We start from the raw sequence: 15,624 nt of genomic DNA, 5'->3' as shown, positions 1-15,624 counted from the left end.
TCCTCCCACAGACACTTATTACACGAGCCACATGTCAGACCCTGTGCTGATTACTGAGGATACACAAATAAATGAGAAGAATAAATGTTATAAGCAAACAACCTACTCACGATGTGCCTCAGTAGAGATGGGTCCAGGGTCCAGGAAGGTGGACAGCAGGTGACAGCACAGCCTGAGTGATGCAGTAGGTGGAGGGCTCTGGCTTCATGGAGGCCGTTAGTGCGCTGGGCTCTGGAGGGTGCAGAGGAGTCCACCAGGCAGTCACATGAGAGGAAGGTCATAGCCACATACTCAGAGATATGGTGGGGAGAAACGGCATGTCCCTGCTCCCTCTCACATTATCATCATCATCTCCTCCTCCTCCTCTTTTTTCTCCCCATTTTATTGCTTGCTTCTCAGGAATGAGCCTTTGGTGGTGGGGGGGGGGGTGGTAGAAGAGGGTAAAGAGGGGACAAATGGTGATGGAAGGAGACTTGACTTGGGGTGTTGAGCACACAGTACAATATACAGATGGTGTATTACAGAATCGTACACCTGGAACCTATATGGTTTTATTATGCAATGCCACCCCAATAAATTCAATGAGAATGTTTTTAAAAATAGGGCAACTGAGGCTCAGAAAAGGAAGCGACTTTCTGAGATCTCTCACCTTAGCAGCAGAGCGAGGACTTGAATCTGCTTCTAGACTCCGGGCTCAGTCGCTTCCTCCTGCACCCAGGGCCTCCCAGCAGCACAGGCCCTCAGGTGTCAGCCCTGGGTTTATGAGAAACGGGGCTTCTAGACAAAGCCTGCCTGCCGGCCTGATTGGCTGTGAGATTAAGTTTACCAAACAGCTCTATTAACATTGGCCTCCAAGTACATTCTCTGCTATTTCTCCTCGCCTCCTACTTGCTCCATGCCCTTTCAGATGAGCTGGAGCCATGACGGAGGCCTTTCTTCCCTCGCCGCTGCCCTCAGCTGCTCTCTCTCCAAGGGCACACGTACTCTACAGGGGTCATTGGGTGCCATGCTGGGGGAGAATGGGGACTTTGGAGCACAGTTGGACTCCTATTATGACTCCCCTTTTAAGGAACTAAGGAATCCTACATGACTTTACTACCCTGAGCCTCAGTTTTCTCATCTCTAAGATGGGTCTATAAAACACATACAACAGAGCCTGGTGGGCTTCCTTTTCCCTGCCTATCTCTCCCCTGTATAATAGGCTCACTCCTACTTCTCCTCTCCACCCTCCCCCCCAAACACACACACACATTTTGGCTACAATTTTATCTGACCCTCGTGGGGAAAGCCCTGGTGTGACAAACCTTCATCAGGAGGAACCAGTGTATTGCTACCTCCCCCAAGGAACCGTTTGCAGTCGGTCCTTGAAGAATTCATTGCTTCCTCTTGGGACTCTCGATCACTCTGCTTCCGTATACAACCTTTATTTGTTGGCTGGTGCACTTCTTGAGGGAAGGGGCTCTTTCTGGCCACCTCTGAGAGCTGGGTATCCAGCAGATACCTGGCACCCAGTAGGTATTGAAATGCATCCCCATCATGGTCCATTGGCAGCTCTGTGTGTGGTGGCTGCAGTAACTGTCCAGCCCTAGAAGAAAGAGAAGGGGGATAGAGGGGGCCTAGCCTTGTTTATCCCCCCCGACTCCCAGGCACCCTGCACCCTGCACGGAAGCATTGCAATGATGCCCATGCAGACGAGGAAATGGAAACAGAGAAGAAAGTCACTCTGGCAAGCGCACACCTTTGAGAACTTTTTTTTTCTGAATCCAAATCCTGTCCTTCTCTCACTGCTCTACATGCGTCCCTCCAGGAAAGAATGATTTGGGTGTGATCATAGTCGGTTTTAATTTCCTGTCTTTCCTTATCTGGACCCTCGCTTCCGGTTATATTCACCGACCGGCAGATGTTCAGGGAAAGCTATCTCCAGCCAGGGGCTTTCCACCGGAGTCCATACTGCAGGTCCTGGAAATGACGAGGAAATAGTACATTTTCCCTTTTCCAGTCTCATTGTAATTTGGCACTTCCTTCTATTCCTTGTTTCCTTTGTCACGGATGTCTTAAAATATAGTTTATGCTCATCGCTACTTCCAATTGATGGTTGTGATTGCCTGTGTTGCTAGAGCTCTTTATTTAATATGTCAATAAAGAACGGGCATATTATGATAGTACAGTTGGCTTTGTAGAAATGTTTTGATAAATGGCTTCTCGGGGAACACCTTTTGCATTTGATTTTATGCATTTAAAAGCATTATTTTAAGATGCTGCCCATTTGCTTCTCCAGAATGATGAAGGGGTCCTGGGCTCCAAGTTAGGAACTCTGGTTCGGGTGTTCGGGTAATTTTTGGGATTGAGGGTAAGCAGGCTATTTGGTTTTAACGACCACGACATAAAAGCAAAGGTATTGTGGAGCAGTTCACATAAGTGTGCATTCATTCATTCATTCATTCGTTCGTTCATCTATCCAATAAACATCTGGGTGCCTGCAATGTTCCAGGCATTTTTCCAGGTGCTAGGCTGCAGTACAACAGAGCCCCTGCCTTCAGGGAGCTTTTGTCATCTCATGTAGTTGCCATGGTAACCCAAGAGTTAGGTGCTGTTATCCATGATCCATGCCTGAGGAAACAGAGGCTCAGAGTTTGAAGGATTTGTTCAAGTTTTTTCAGCTAATAAGTATTTTTATTCGAAATCTAAGCTGGAAGGACCCTTAGAGTTCACCTCATCATCATATAAATGTGGGACCTGAGGCTCAGAGAGGGGAGAGGGTCACCTGGGGACACACAGCAGAGTGAGGCAGAGCTGGGCGCCTCCAGCCGTGCTGCTCCTGCCAGAGGGCACAGCCCCATCTGCTCTGCAGTGGTGGCTCTTCTGGCTCAGGGAAGCCCCCTCTGCCATTGCAGATCACCAGGTTCTCCCTGGGCGGCAGGCACACTCCCTGCTGGGTTTTCTGAGCAGCTGCTCCTGAGAACCCAGTGGCTCCCCCTCTGCAGCCCATGGTAATGAGCTGTGCGGAGATGAGAGCTGTGCAGTCTCTCAATGGCTCCATGTGGGCTTTTCATGAATACATAATCCTCAAGCCTTAGCATCAGTCACTGAACCTCTGTTTTTTTCTTCTTAATATGATGATGGGATTTGCAAGGGGCAGGAAAAGTGGGGGGCGAGGAGGAAAATTTCTGTGACTGCACAGTTGGAGCAGGTATAGGGAGGAGGGGAGGTTTTTTGCCAAGGAATGATGTCCTCAGAGGTCAGCTGGGACTCCAAGGTCACTGTGCATGCGTGGGGGGCGGGGTGAGGGTCATGCTTTATCTGACCCTCGTGGGTAAAGCCCTGGTGTGACAAACCTTCATCAGGCCACTAGCACTCTGCAGGGAGATCTGCCTCCCCCCATGTTCAACTCCCCTCCACCAATTCCCTAGGTTTAGATGGGCTCCTCTGCAGTCTGCTCTCATGGTGCCCTGTCTTTTTAAAGCATCAATCATAGTTTGCATAGATATATCTGCATAGACATAGATATTGACATAGACATAGCCATAGACAAGGATATAGACATAGACAGGGATATAGACATAGATATGGATATAGACATAGGCATAGATATAGACATAAATATAGACATAAATATAAACAGAGATATAGATATGCATGTCTTCTTTAATCAATAACATGGGGCTAAAATCAGCAGTGCCTCACAGCTATGGCAAGAAATGAGATAGTTCGTGTTAAGTCCAAGTTCTTGTGTCATAGTCCTTAATCGGTTGTTGCCGTTGTTGTTTCTGTCACTGGGATATTGTACAGCCCTGTGCCAGCCACTGTACCTACATCATCTTCAACTGGTTTCTAAACAGCTTTACTCCTCAAAATACTGCCTCCGTTTCTTCTATAAAATGGGGATGATTGTATCTTTTACCTCCTTGTTTTATGAATATTAGTAGGCTGACACACATAATAGCAAAACATTCTGTAGCGTATTATGAATGCTCAGTAAGCATTAACTCTGATTGTTGTTGTTGCCATAGTGCTTTTTATAAAATACTAATCCAAATAAAAGCAGGATCTGCCTGTAGTTCACAGGTTGAACTCGGATTCACCCAGGCCAGGGACTCAAAACCTTGCCCAGCCAGGCAGCCCCGTGCTTGCCACACCTATCACCTCCTCAATACCCAGCCTCCTTGCCTGGCTGCCAGTTCCCCCACAGGGCGGAACCCCTCTTCTACCTCCAGGCCATAGCATATTCCATCCCCTCTGTCTGGTATGCCCTTATCCACAACTCCTCCTTCATTTGGCTCATCTTTAATTCCTGCTCATCGTTTATGGCTCAATATCGCCTCCTCCGAAAAGCCTTGTCTGTTGCCCGACTTCCCCGGGGGGGTGGGGGGGGGTCTTCTTTATGGTCCTATGGCCCCAGTTATATTGCTAAGTCAACTTGTTTGTTTGTTTGTGTCTTACTGCCTCCCTAGCAAACTATGTCACATTGTTCCCATGTGCCTCAGGAACCAGCCAGCGCCCAGAACAAATTGGGCAGCAGTTAAAGGCTTTCAATGGGTCAATGGGCAATATGGTGCCCAGGTCCACCTTCCTGTCTCCTGCATTGAGCTCCCTACATTCTCAAGTCACCATTCTTGCAACTTTGAGGGACATCCAAATGGTGTTCATTACTACCAATTATTGGGCACTTTTTGTGTGCAGGACATTTTACATATGTTATCTAATTTCTTCCTCAAGCTAATTCTGCCAGCTAAGTATTAATGTTCCCATTTTTCAGCCCTAGCTAGTTTGGCTCAGTGGATAGAGCATCGGCCCACGACTGAAGGGTCCCAGGTTCAATTTGGCTCAAGGGCATGTACCTCATAGGCAGGCTCTATCCCTGGCCACATGTGGGAGGCAGCCAATTGATGTGCCTCTTTCACATCGATGTCTCTCTCTCTCTCTCTCTCTCTCTTTCTCTCTCTCTCCCCCCGCTCCCTTCTACTCTCTCTAAAAAAAATATCAATGGGAAAATATCCTAGGGTGAGAATTAACAACAACAACAAAATTACACACACACACACACACACACACACACACACACACATACATATTCCCATTTTTCAGATGAGAAAATGGAGGCTCAGTGTTTCAGAAACTTGTCCAAGATCTCACAGTGAGTGGATCTGGAAGACACACCGGTCCACTATCCACTAGTCTCCACTGCTGCTCAGAGGGCTCCCTGAAACCCAAGGTGGTGGGCTGGGAGGGAAGCTTGCTTTTTATCAAGCCTTGCCCTGGTTCCTCCCTCCCTGGGAGCCCAGGAAAGAAGGCTGCCTGTCATCAACAAAGAATGATTAGTCTGCACCCCTGGGGTTGTGTCCCTGTGTCCCTGTCTGGGCCCGTGTCATCCATTCACACCTCTCTGCGAGTGGCACAGACCTTCCCAGGTGTTTATTAAGAGCAGGCGCTGTCAGCATCTGTTCCCAGCCATGCTCAATGCTCACCCTGCGTGGGGCTCAGCCAACTCGGCCAAATGGAACCCAGGTGTTGCATTTACACAGGAGCGATCAGGCAGGGAGGGCTGGCAGCCTCTCTCAGCCGGGCGAAGTCTGGCTGACTCCGTTTTGAAAGCAGTATTATCGGAAAAAATAATTAGGGTGTCAGAGCTGCTTGGAAATATCTTGGACAGTGTCTGGACTTAATAGGTGCAGAAATGGAGACAGAGAGAGGCCACAGAAGAGCCATAATCTTAATCAGCTCAGTTCCTGTCATGTAGTAGGTGCTCAAATGCAGAAATAGAGACAGAGAAAGGCCACAGGAGAGAGATCATCTTAAGCAGCTCTGTACCTGGCATGCAGTAGGTGTTCAAATATTTGAATGAATATTTGAGTAGATTTGTATTGGGTTTTAGAGTCTGGAAAACAAGTTTCTATGCACCATCATTGCATTCTCAAAAATAACTCTACATGTTTGGGAGCTAGAAAGATGTTCCCACTTCACAGATGAGAAGACTGAGGCTCAGAAGAAACTTCATGGGGGAGGAAGATTGTAGGTTCTGGAGTTGGACATGGCTGGGCTCAAGTCCTCACTCCAGCAATGACCTGCGGGTTTCCCATGTGAAGACTAACTGCCAATCCCACCGGCTATGTCTCTTTGTAAACATAGTTTTACTGAACACAGCCATGCTCATTCATTGCATTTTGATTATTGTCATTGCATATTTTCTCTGGCCGCTTATGCGCTACAAAAGCAGGATTGATAGTCGGGACAGACTGTGTGGCTGGCAGAGCCTAAGATATTTACTGTGGATCCCCGTATGGAAAGTGCGCTAACCCCGGCTCTGCCTGGGGTGTGGGTGGTACTTCATTCATGTTGGTCCTTTCTTCTCTCAAATGAGAGAGACGTGGCTTCCTGGTGGTCTTTGTAATTTTTACACCGTGACTCAGATTCTGGTGTGAGAAGGGCTGGGGTCAGGTGGGAACATTGGAACAGGACCCTGGAGCAGGTGTTTCCGTCCCAGCTCTGCTCTATGTGAGCTGAGGACGTCCCTCTGAGCAGTGAGCAGTGGATCGACCAGTGTCCCCACAAAAGTCATGTCCACCTTGGACCTCAGAATGCGACCATATTTGGAAGTAAGATCTTTGCAGATGGGATTAGGTGATAAGGTGATAGTGGATTAGGGTGGGTGCTCACACCAATAGATGGTGTCCTTGTAAGAAGAGGAAACAGCACAGGAAGAAGGCCGAAGGCCACGCAGTGTTGGAGGCAGACATCAGAGCAATGCAGCTGCAAGGCGAAGAATGCCCAGGGTTGCCAGGGGCCCTGGGAGCTCAGAAAGGCAAGGGAGGCTTCTCCCTACAGCCTCCGGGAAGCACGGCCCTGCCCACACCTTGATCTGGGGCTTCCAACCTCCAGAACCGTGAGAGAAGACGTTTCTGTTATTTGAAGTCACCCTGTTTCTGGTACTTATTACGGCAGCTCTAATAGATGAATACACTGTGCCTATCCGTTTTATTCCCACACGGGTTGCGGCTGCTGTGGCATGCACACAGGCCAGGAGGTGGCGCGGGCAGGTGCGCCAAGGTGGCACCGTCTCTGCCCTCCCGGTCTTCCTCCTCTAAGACACAGAGGGACTGGGCCCAGATTTCTACCAGCTTTACTGTTACAAGAGCCCTGACCTGCCCAAAGGCACGGAGCAAGCTGGGCAGGCATGACCTTGGCTTGGACCAGGCAGACCTGCACACCTGTGTGAACCAGGACAAGTGACATCATCCCCGAGACCCAGTTCCTCCAGCTGCACAGTGGGGAGTGAAACTGCACTCCTCGTCGTGCTGTGGTGGTAATCAAAGGAGATAGCACAGCCATGGCCAGGTGAGCTCAGTGGTTAGAGCATCAGCCCTTGGACCAAAGGGTCGCAGGTTCGATTCACAGCCCAGTTGGGGCATGTTGAGGAGGCAACCAGTTGATGTGTCTCTCACCCATAGATGTTTCTCTCTCTCCCTCTCTCCTTCTCCCTCTCCCCCTCGGGCATGTTGAGGAGGCAACCAGTTGATGTGTCTTTCACCCATCGATGTTGCTCTCTCTCCCTCTCTCCCTCTCCCCCTCCCCCCTCTCTTTTTCTTTTTCTCCTCCCCTCTCCTCTCCTCTCCTCTCCTCTCCTCTTCTTCTCTTCTCTTCTCCTCCCTCTCTTTTACTCTCTCTCAAAATCAATGGAAAAAATATCCTCAAGTGAGGATTTTTAGAAAAGAGACAGCAGAGGGAAGAACCGTGCACAGTTCTCTGCGCAAAGCAGGTGCTCAGGAAATCCTAGATGATAGTGATGTTGGCGATGATGTGATGTCTGGCAAAGCTGGGACTCTCACCCACATCTGCCTGTCACCCCAGCTCGCCGCCACCCCCAGTGTCATTCCCCTGACCCCTCTGCCCCCTGAGATTGGATGGGACAGCTCTAAGCTCAGACCCCAGATCCAGGGCTCAGCAGCCAAGTGAGGGGTGGAGTCCTGAGTTAGGAGAGTGCAGACTCTGCCTCCAGCTGCTGCTCTCTCGTGCCCAGATCCTTCACTCCCCAGCCTGACGCAGTCTTCTCTCTAGACAGCCACAGCCCATGGCAGGTCTTGTGTTTTAAATCATGCCCCTACGTAACTGATGTTCATTCAGAATCAATCCTTTAAAGAGCTAACAGCCTCCTTCTTTGTCCAGCCAGCTGTCTAGGGTTCCGCTGAAGGTTTTTTCTTTCTTTCTTGTTTTCTCTCCTTCCTTTCTCTCTGGCCTTCCCTGTCTCTTATCCCGGTGTGTCTGTGCCCTTTCCCACTCGTGCAGTGTTTTATCTTCATTTCGTTCTGTCTTTCTGTCTCCTCCCCCCCTCCCCTCCCTCTCTCCTCCTCCTCCACATGCACACAGTTCTGTTTTCCTTCATGGTTTCTCTTTTTAGAATCTCGGCTTCCCCCTCTCTTTCTCCTAATGTTTATTTTTGTCTCTCTTGTTACACCTCTGCCCCCATCTTCTTCACTTTATGATACTCTTCTGGATCTATCTATCTATGTATCTAACTAACCATCCATATATGTCTGTCCATTCATATCTATCTATTTGTATATCTGTCCACCCATATCTGTCTGTCCATCCATCCATTTATCCATGTGATCATCCATTTATCCACCCATTTATCCATCCATCCATCCATCCATCCATCCGTCTATCAATCCATTTATTTACCCATGTACCCATTCATGCATCCATCTAAACATATATACATACATACATACATCTTCTTCTGGATGACTATTTCTGCCTCTTTGTTTCTCTTTCTTTCTAGCAGTTTCTGTACATGTTGATCTCTTTTCTTGTTCTCACACTTTCTCAGACGATCTCTCCCTCTCTCTTTATCTCCCCTTCTCATTTCCCACTTGAACTCCTCCCTCTAAGGAGATTAATATTTTAGTAGCCTTAATGTGGCCTCAGGATCCTCAACTCTTTCCATGACTCAAAAGTGACAGGTCTCCCAAGAGCTTCAGTTCAGGAGCTACTCATTCTCCCCACCCCCCTGTCACCTGCCCGCACTCTGTACAAAAGGAGGGAGGGAGAGAGGAAGGGAGGGAGGATCTGACAGCTCCCTCAGCATCTCCTCCTTTGCCCTGCACTTCAGCCTGAGCAGGGAGGACTTGGACCAGGAACCCGGAGGTGGGGTGGGCAGGGCGGTCCTGTGGGAGAGACTCTGGGGAAGACTACTGATGGGTGGAGGCTGCATCCATGCCTTCTGGTGTCTTCTTTGTTTCGTTGGAAAAACATTTACTTAGTGCAAGTTCTTACCAGGCCTTGTGCTGGGGGCTAAGGAGGGAAGAGTGGATCTTGAACTCTTCACTTCAAAAGCATACAGTCTCTCTAGGAAACCATAGAGCTGATTGAGATCATAAGATAAAAGAATAAACAGTGTTCTCAAAGGGAAAAGGAATTGATTCTGGTTGGGGCAGGGAGCGCAGGTAGAGAAGGTTTTACCAAGGAGGTCAGACATAGTAAGCTCTGGGGAGCTGAGCTTTGCCCAATGTCGCTGCTGCATCCCCAGTACCTAGAACAGTGCCTGGTACACAGCAAGCACTCAGGAAGCAGTGTAATATATGGATGGATGGATGAATGAATGAATTTGAAGGATTTTTAGGAATGTGACAGGGGAAAAAGGCATAGATGAGCATTCTAGACCAGTGGTTCCCAACGTGGGGCACACGCCCCACAAGGGGGATATTTGATTTTTAAGGGGGGCAACTTGAGAACGAGTTATTAACAGTGAATTTTTTGCATTTCTTATGGTTTGGGGGCCTCATATACAGTATATAAATACGTATTGTGACATAGTTATGCATTTCAGTTCTCTAGTATGTGTTTTAAAATTTTATTTGCTACTTTTTCATATCACTTATTATTATTATTATTATTATTTTAACAATTTCTTCCTCAGTACTTCAACTGTCCTTTTGTTCTTTTGTTTTTCTCTTTCATGGATGCCATGTTCTTTGGAAGCTTGTTTAGACCAAGTGAAGGCCCTTTTAGGCTTCCTCCATGTGAATGGGAGTTCACTTTTTGAATAAGAATGATATGTCACAGGGTGGGCATCAGGATTTGAGAGATACTTAGGTCGGGCATGGCCAAAAGAGGTTGGGAATCATACAGAACACCACGATTAAGGATTCAGAGAGGTGAAGGCACATACGGTATTCAGGTCCCCTCTTCAGGGCTGACCTTCCCATCTCGAGATCATGGCTGATGGTCCACAGCTGTGCCCAGTTATTTCTGGGCATTTCCTTCAGCCACCGGGAACTGCCTCACCCAAGGGTACCCCTTCCAGGTGGCAGCACTTGGCCCATGACTGGCTGGATCCCTGCCTCCGTCAGGGACATCTGTAAAGACCATCACAGCTGCTCCGAGCTCCCCTTAGGACCAGCTGAGGCTGAAAATCTACATAGCATCATCCATATTTCAGGCCAACCTCTCCTTTGCCCAATCCTTCCTCAGACTTCCTCTACCTGTATCCCACGTGGGCTCCTTGGTGAGGCCCCATGGGCACCACTCTGTTCCAGAGTCTGTTTTCAGGGAATCTGACCTGATACCATGTGTTAGGGAATGGGAAGAGGTCCGTGGCTGGCAGATAGAGAATATGAGGAAGGGTCAATGTAGCTGGACAGGCAGGCAGGGACCAGATCATAAAGGACCTTGAAAGGCAAGGAAATGAATTTAGATTTTTCTCCTATAAGTAAGGGAGAGCTATTGATCAGTGATGTATCCAATTAGAGCTGAAATTTAACAATTCACTGGCAATCGGTGCAAAAGATCGGACAGAGGTGCTAAGACTGGAGACAGGAAAGAAGCTAGGAGACCAAACCCTGGAGCTCCAGGCCTGAGGAGGGAAAGGATGGGAAAAGAGATGGAGGGTGGCCCAGGACATCACCAACAGTTCTCAGGACCTCTGCTTGCTACGTGCACATGTACAGGCATCTCCCTCTCACAGATCCGGATTCTACCGGTCACATGTCATGGAAGAGCACAGTGCCTCTTCTCATGGCCCATGGGCCCCTTTATTCTCTCCTGCACTGGTGGGCATCTTAGATAGTCCAGTGCTAGAATATTCCTTGCCTGGACCTTTCTCAGGAAAACAGACTCCGGAATATTCCATCTGTATCCCTCATCTAATAGAATTCCGGAAGAGCCATGAATCATGGTGCCTCGTCCAGTTGTATCTCTTGGGAACCTCATTTGGGAGCAGTCATGCTTTTGCCTAGAATCCCATGACCTTTTCCACATCTATTCTTGTCAGTCTTGATGGTGTGACTTGCACACAATATTTGTGGCTTGGCTTTTACAGACTGTGTAATTGGGGCTAAGTCCCACCCCTTACATAGTTTTGATATATATCCACAAAATCAGAATAGTAGGAGTGTGCCCATTTTGAAGAGTTACCCTGGGGAGGTCTGGAATCTGTAGAAACATAAATTATGGACGTTAAAGAGTTGGGCAGTGGGAGGAGCTTGGCACAAACTCCCGTTCTGCCCAATTGTGAGCTGGTGGTCGTCAGTAAGACACTTCTTCACCTTCCTCAGCCACCGTTCCCTCTTGGTTGAGTGGAATTTGGATGCCTCCCTCCCAAAATTATGAAGATTCATGAAATAAAGGGTACAAAGTTCCAAGTACAACCTTATTTCTCACAGTTAGACACACATCATATCATAGGATGATAAACCTATTGGATTGTTTTGTTTCTCTTGTTTTCTTTTTAGAAAGGTTTTTGTATCATTTTCTTGATTATACATGTAATAAATGATATTAAAGGTAATGAATGCACAGATTTTTAAAATTCTATTGATCCAGATGTCTCTGGGGTTTAACCATCCCCTTTCTCTCCAAGGGAAGAAGCGATGCTGTCCACCTACTTTGAAACCATCAATGATCTGCTGTCCTCCTTTGGGCCGGTTCGCGACTGCTCTCGGAACAATGGGGGCTGCACTCGAAATTTCAAGTGCGTGTCTGACCGCCGGGTGGACTCCTCGGGTTGTGTGGTAAGTGCCCATTGACTCATGAACATGATGGTAGCCTGAGGCACCAAGGCTGCTTGCGGGAGGCCCCTCCCTGTGAGGGGAGCCGGTCAAGGAGGATCACACTACTCACCACTCCTACCTCTGTGGCCTCAGCACACCAGCTGACTCAGTTTCCTCATCTGTAAAGTGGGACAATTAAACCTACCTTGTAGAATTGTTGAGAGAATGAAGTAAGATATTAGAACTTGAGTCCCCAATATACAATAGGTCCTTGAAAGCTCTTGGCTTCGGGAAGCTTGCAGCTCATTTGGGAATGGGGTTGAGGGGTAGGGCATGGCACGTCCTATCTCTAATAGCACGATGATGGGCAAGTCAATGCAATGTCCAGAAGAGAAAGTTTTAGTTGAGACTCAGGTTTGTAGAAGACTTCCTGGGGAAGCTGGAGTTGGAACTGGTTTCAAAAGATGGGCCCCTGCCCTGGCCAGTGTGGCTCAGTTGGTTGGACATCATCCTGTGCACCAGAAGGTTGCTGGTTCGATTCCTGGCTAGGGCACACGCCCCGATTGGGGGCTTGACCCCAGTAAGGGGCGTGCAGAAGGCAGTTGATCAATGTTATGCTCTCACATCGATGTTTCTCTCTTCTCCCTTCCTCTCTCTCTAAAAATCAATGAACTCTTATTTTTTAAAAAATAGAGGGTCATTTACATTAGGAATAGAGCAGGGCTGGCTAACGTGTGACGAAAGGATGGTGAATGTGTAGTATGGAGCTTCGTTTAGTATCTAATGTGGGATAAGGACACAGAAGAAGACATGTGTGGCCTATAGAAGAGGATGTCAAACTGGATGATTTTCCCCCATAGGAACGCCCTAGGCTGCTTATGGAAAATGCGGGCGTGAAGAATGTGGATGCTACAGAGGGGCATAGGTCCCAGGATTTTAACAATTTAATGGGTGTATGTGCATGTCGGGGAGGCAGGGGCTGCCTCGGAAGCGTCGCCCTGCAGGCTGAACTCCTACCCTGGCATTCAGGCCCTTTCTAGACGTGGTCCCCTTTATGTCCTTTTACACTAGAGCAGTGGTGCTCAACCTTCTGGCCCTTTAAATACAGTTCTTCCTGTTGTGACCCAACCATAAAATTATTTTCGTTGCTACTTCATAACTGTAATGTGGCTACTGTTATGAATCATCATGTAAATATCTGCTATGCAGGATGGTCTTAGGCGACCCCTGGGAAAGGGTTGATCGGCCGCCAGAGGGGTCGCGACCCACAGGTTGAGAACCACTGGACTAGAGCCAAATGGAGCTAATTAGAGGCCGTTCTCTGAACAGATACAGGCCTGTTTACTGCCTCGGAGCCTTTGCTCGGGCTGTGTTGTTGTTGTTGTTTTTGAGGGGCTGTTACCTGAAGTGAGTTGCTCCCCAGCCCATTGTATTTAGCAAACAAGTAGACTTCTTTCTGGATTCGTCTCCTTTATGGAGCCTTTCCCATCCTGGCTTGGAGAAGGGGCCATGCTCTTCGAATGATCATCGCTGTTCTCTGTGCCGACATCTGTTCTGTCACCTGTGATGACTTATTGCACAGCCTGGCTCCTTGCAAGTTTATCTCACCTGACAAGCTGAGGGAAACCCATGGAATCTGTTGATTCAGCTCAGTGCCCCAAATAGTGCCCATCTCAGCAAGTGAGAAGGAAAGAAAGGAAGAAGGACAGGAAGGGAGGGATGGGCCCAGGAATGGAAGTTCCTGCTCTGGACTAGGCTCTTAGGAGGTGGATTCCTAAGGTGCCGACACAACAGCTGGCAACTAGACTGGCCAGGAGACCAACACAGAGAAGCTTCTAGAGAATGAGATAATGCAGTGCAACTGTATTTGAGACTCAGAGATCCAATGTGCCTTCAGAGGTGGATGGGCAATTGGGGATTTTATTGATTAGAATTCTTGGGATTGTAAAAGACAGAAACTCAGTGCTAACTAGTTTAGGCAAAAAAAGGAGGAACTATATTGAAATGGAAGTTGAGGCACAATAGGCTTGAGAGGCTCAACCAGTGTCATTGGGATCCCTCTTGTTCTCTTAGCTCTGCTTTCCTCGGCACCTTGTCCTTCTCAGGCCACGCAGTGCGTCCTGCAGGACAAGAACATCTCCTCCAAGTTCCTCCTAAAGTCACGGGATTCCTCATAAAGTCATAGACCAGCTTGATTCTCAGCCCTTCCCTGTACCAATCACTGTGGTCAGGGGGAAGGATGGGGTCAACCCAGAACCAGTCATTCCTGGGGCTTGGGTCAAGTGGCCACCACACCTAAAATATGAGGTAGTGAGTCGGGGGGAAGGCATAGACTCTCCAGGAAAAGCAGGGTGCTAGCAGCAGAAAGAGGGGCTATGGATGCATCAGCAGCTGTGTCCTACAGACTATTGCAACCCAACCCTTCACTTTGCATATTGGAAAGGTGAGGCCCAGTGAGAGAGAGGAGGGTTTGGCTGAGTCTCAGAGCTAGTCAGTAGACAAACACAAGGATGGTGTTGTCTCCAGAACAAGAGGCCGACATTTCTGAAAAGGTTAAGTTGTCTGTCTCTTTTCCCTTTTCCCATCAGTTCTCTTTTCCTGAACTAATTAAGCTCCTGCTTGAGGTTCAATGTCCCAGAAGAATGAAGCCTCAGAATGCGGAGGTGTGTGTGTGTGCACGCGCAAGAATTGTCTTTTTTTCCCTCTCATTAATGTAAACTGGAAAGATGAGGAGATAAATAGAGCAGGGGAAAGAACATTCGGTCCCTGGAGGTGAAGAGAAAATTCCACAGTCTGATGAGGTTGTCAAAGACCTTCCTCACTAGATTAAGGATCTAATGTTGAAGCTGCAACTTCAGGGCTCGATGGCTGTAAGGCAGGCTTTCTCTCCGCGACTTCAGAGGAGACGGATGGATACCAGCTTTCACACTGAAATGTAACATCTCTCTCATTTCTCTGCAGGCTCTTCATCATGCCTGCAAAGAGAGACTTTTTCTGACAGCCCCTCTTTTAATAACATCCATATGGCAAAACAATGCTTTATATTTTTAGAGCACATTTAGAGTTCTCAAGGCATGTCTACACCCAGGACAAACCTGGACAGTAGCTTCCCTCACCCATGTGGGAAGCAAATGGACTTTTCAAGGTTGGAATGGGATGGAGGCCCAATGACATGTCTTCGATATTATTCTTAGTGCCAGAAGAAGAATATTGGGTTGCTCTCCTGTGGAGCTGAGAGGAGGTGGCAGCAAGGAACATTAGAAAGAAGGCTGGTTTGGGTGAATTGGGCTTACACGCTGATGTGGTCACTGGAGAGCTTTATAATCCATGATGACCTCATTAGCCTCTGTTTATTAATCGATTAAAAAGGAAGCAATTGCTGTTGAACTCATAGGTTTCCTGCAAAATCAAAGAGTATAACTGCAAATGATTTGGGATTTTCCAAGTGCCATATATGTGTGCGATGATAGAACCTCAATTGTTGATGTTTTTTATTTTCTCGATATGATATTTGGGACCACGAAAATTCAGGAACATGCCGTATTTAATTTTTTTAATGTTTCTGTAACTGAATTTCATTTTTGTTTTGCTCCATTCATTAGTAGTAGAAACTTAATTCCGGTCAGTTTAGGTTTCCTGC

General features: G+C 47.9%; 1 protein-coding gene across 2 annotated transcripts in view; it reads left to right on the top strand.

The window, feature by feature from the left end:
- Positions 1-15,624, top strand: part of ASTN2 (astrotactin 2) — a 647,457-nt gene that overhangs the window by 301,851 nt on the left and 329,982 nt on the right. For both annotated transcript variants that reach the window (XM_006772883.2, XM_006772882.2), the window contains exon 10: positions 11,855-12,005. In XM_006772883.2, the coding sequence (XP_006772946.1) occupies positions 11,855-12,005 (151 nt within the window). The remainder of the gene's footprint in view (positions 1-11,854; positions 12,006-15,624) is intronic.

Source organism: Myotis davidii, unplaced genomic scaffold (assembly GCF_000327345.1).
Source record: "Myotis davidii unplaced genomic scaffold, ASM32734v1 scaffold866, whole genome shotgun sequence".
NCBI classification, from domain to species: domain Eukaryota; kingdom Metazoa; phylum Chordata; class Mammalia; order Chiroptera; family Vespertilionidae; genus Myotis; species Myotis davidii.
The sequence above is the reverse complement of the archived record's forward strand: the minus strand, read 5'-3'. Positions and strand labels throughout refer to the sequence as shown.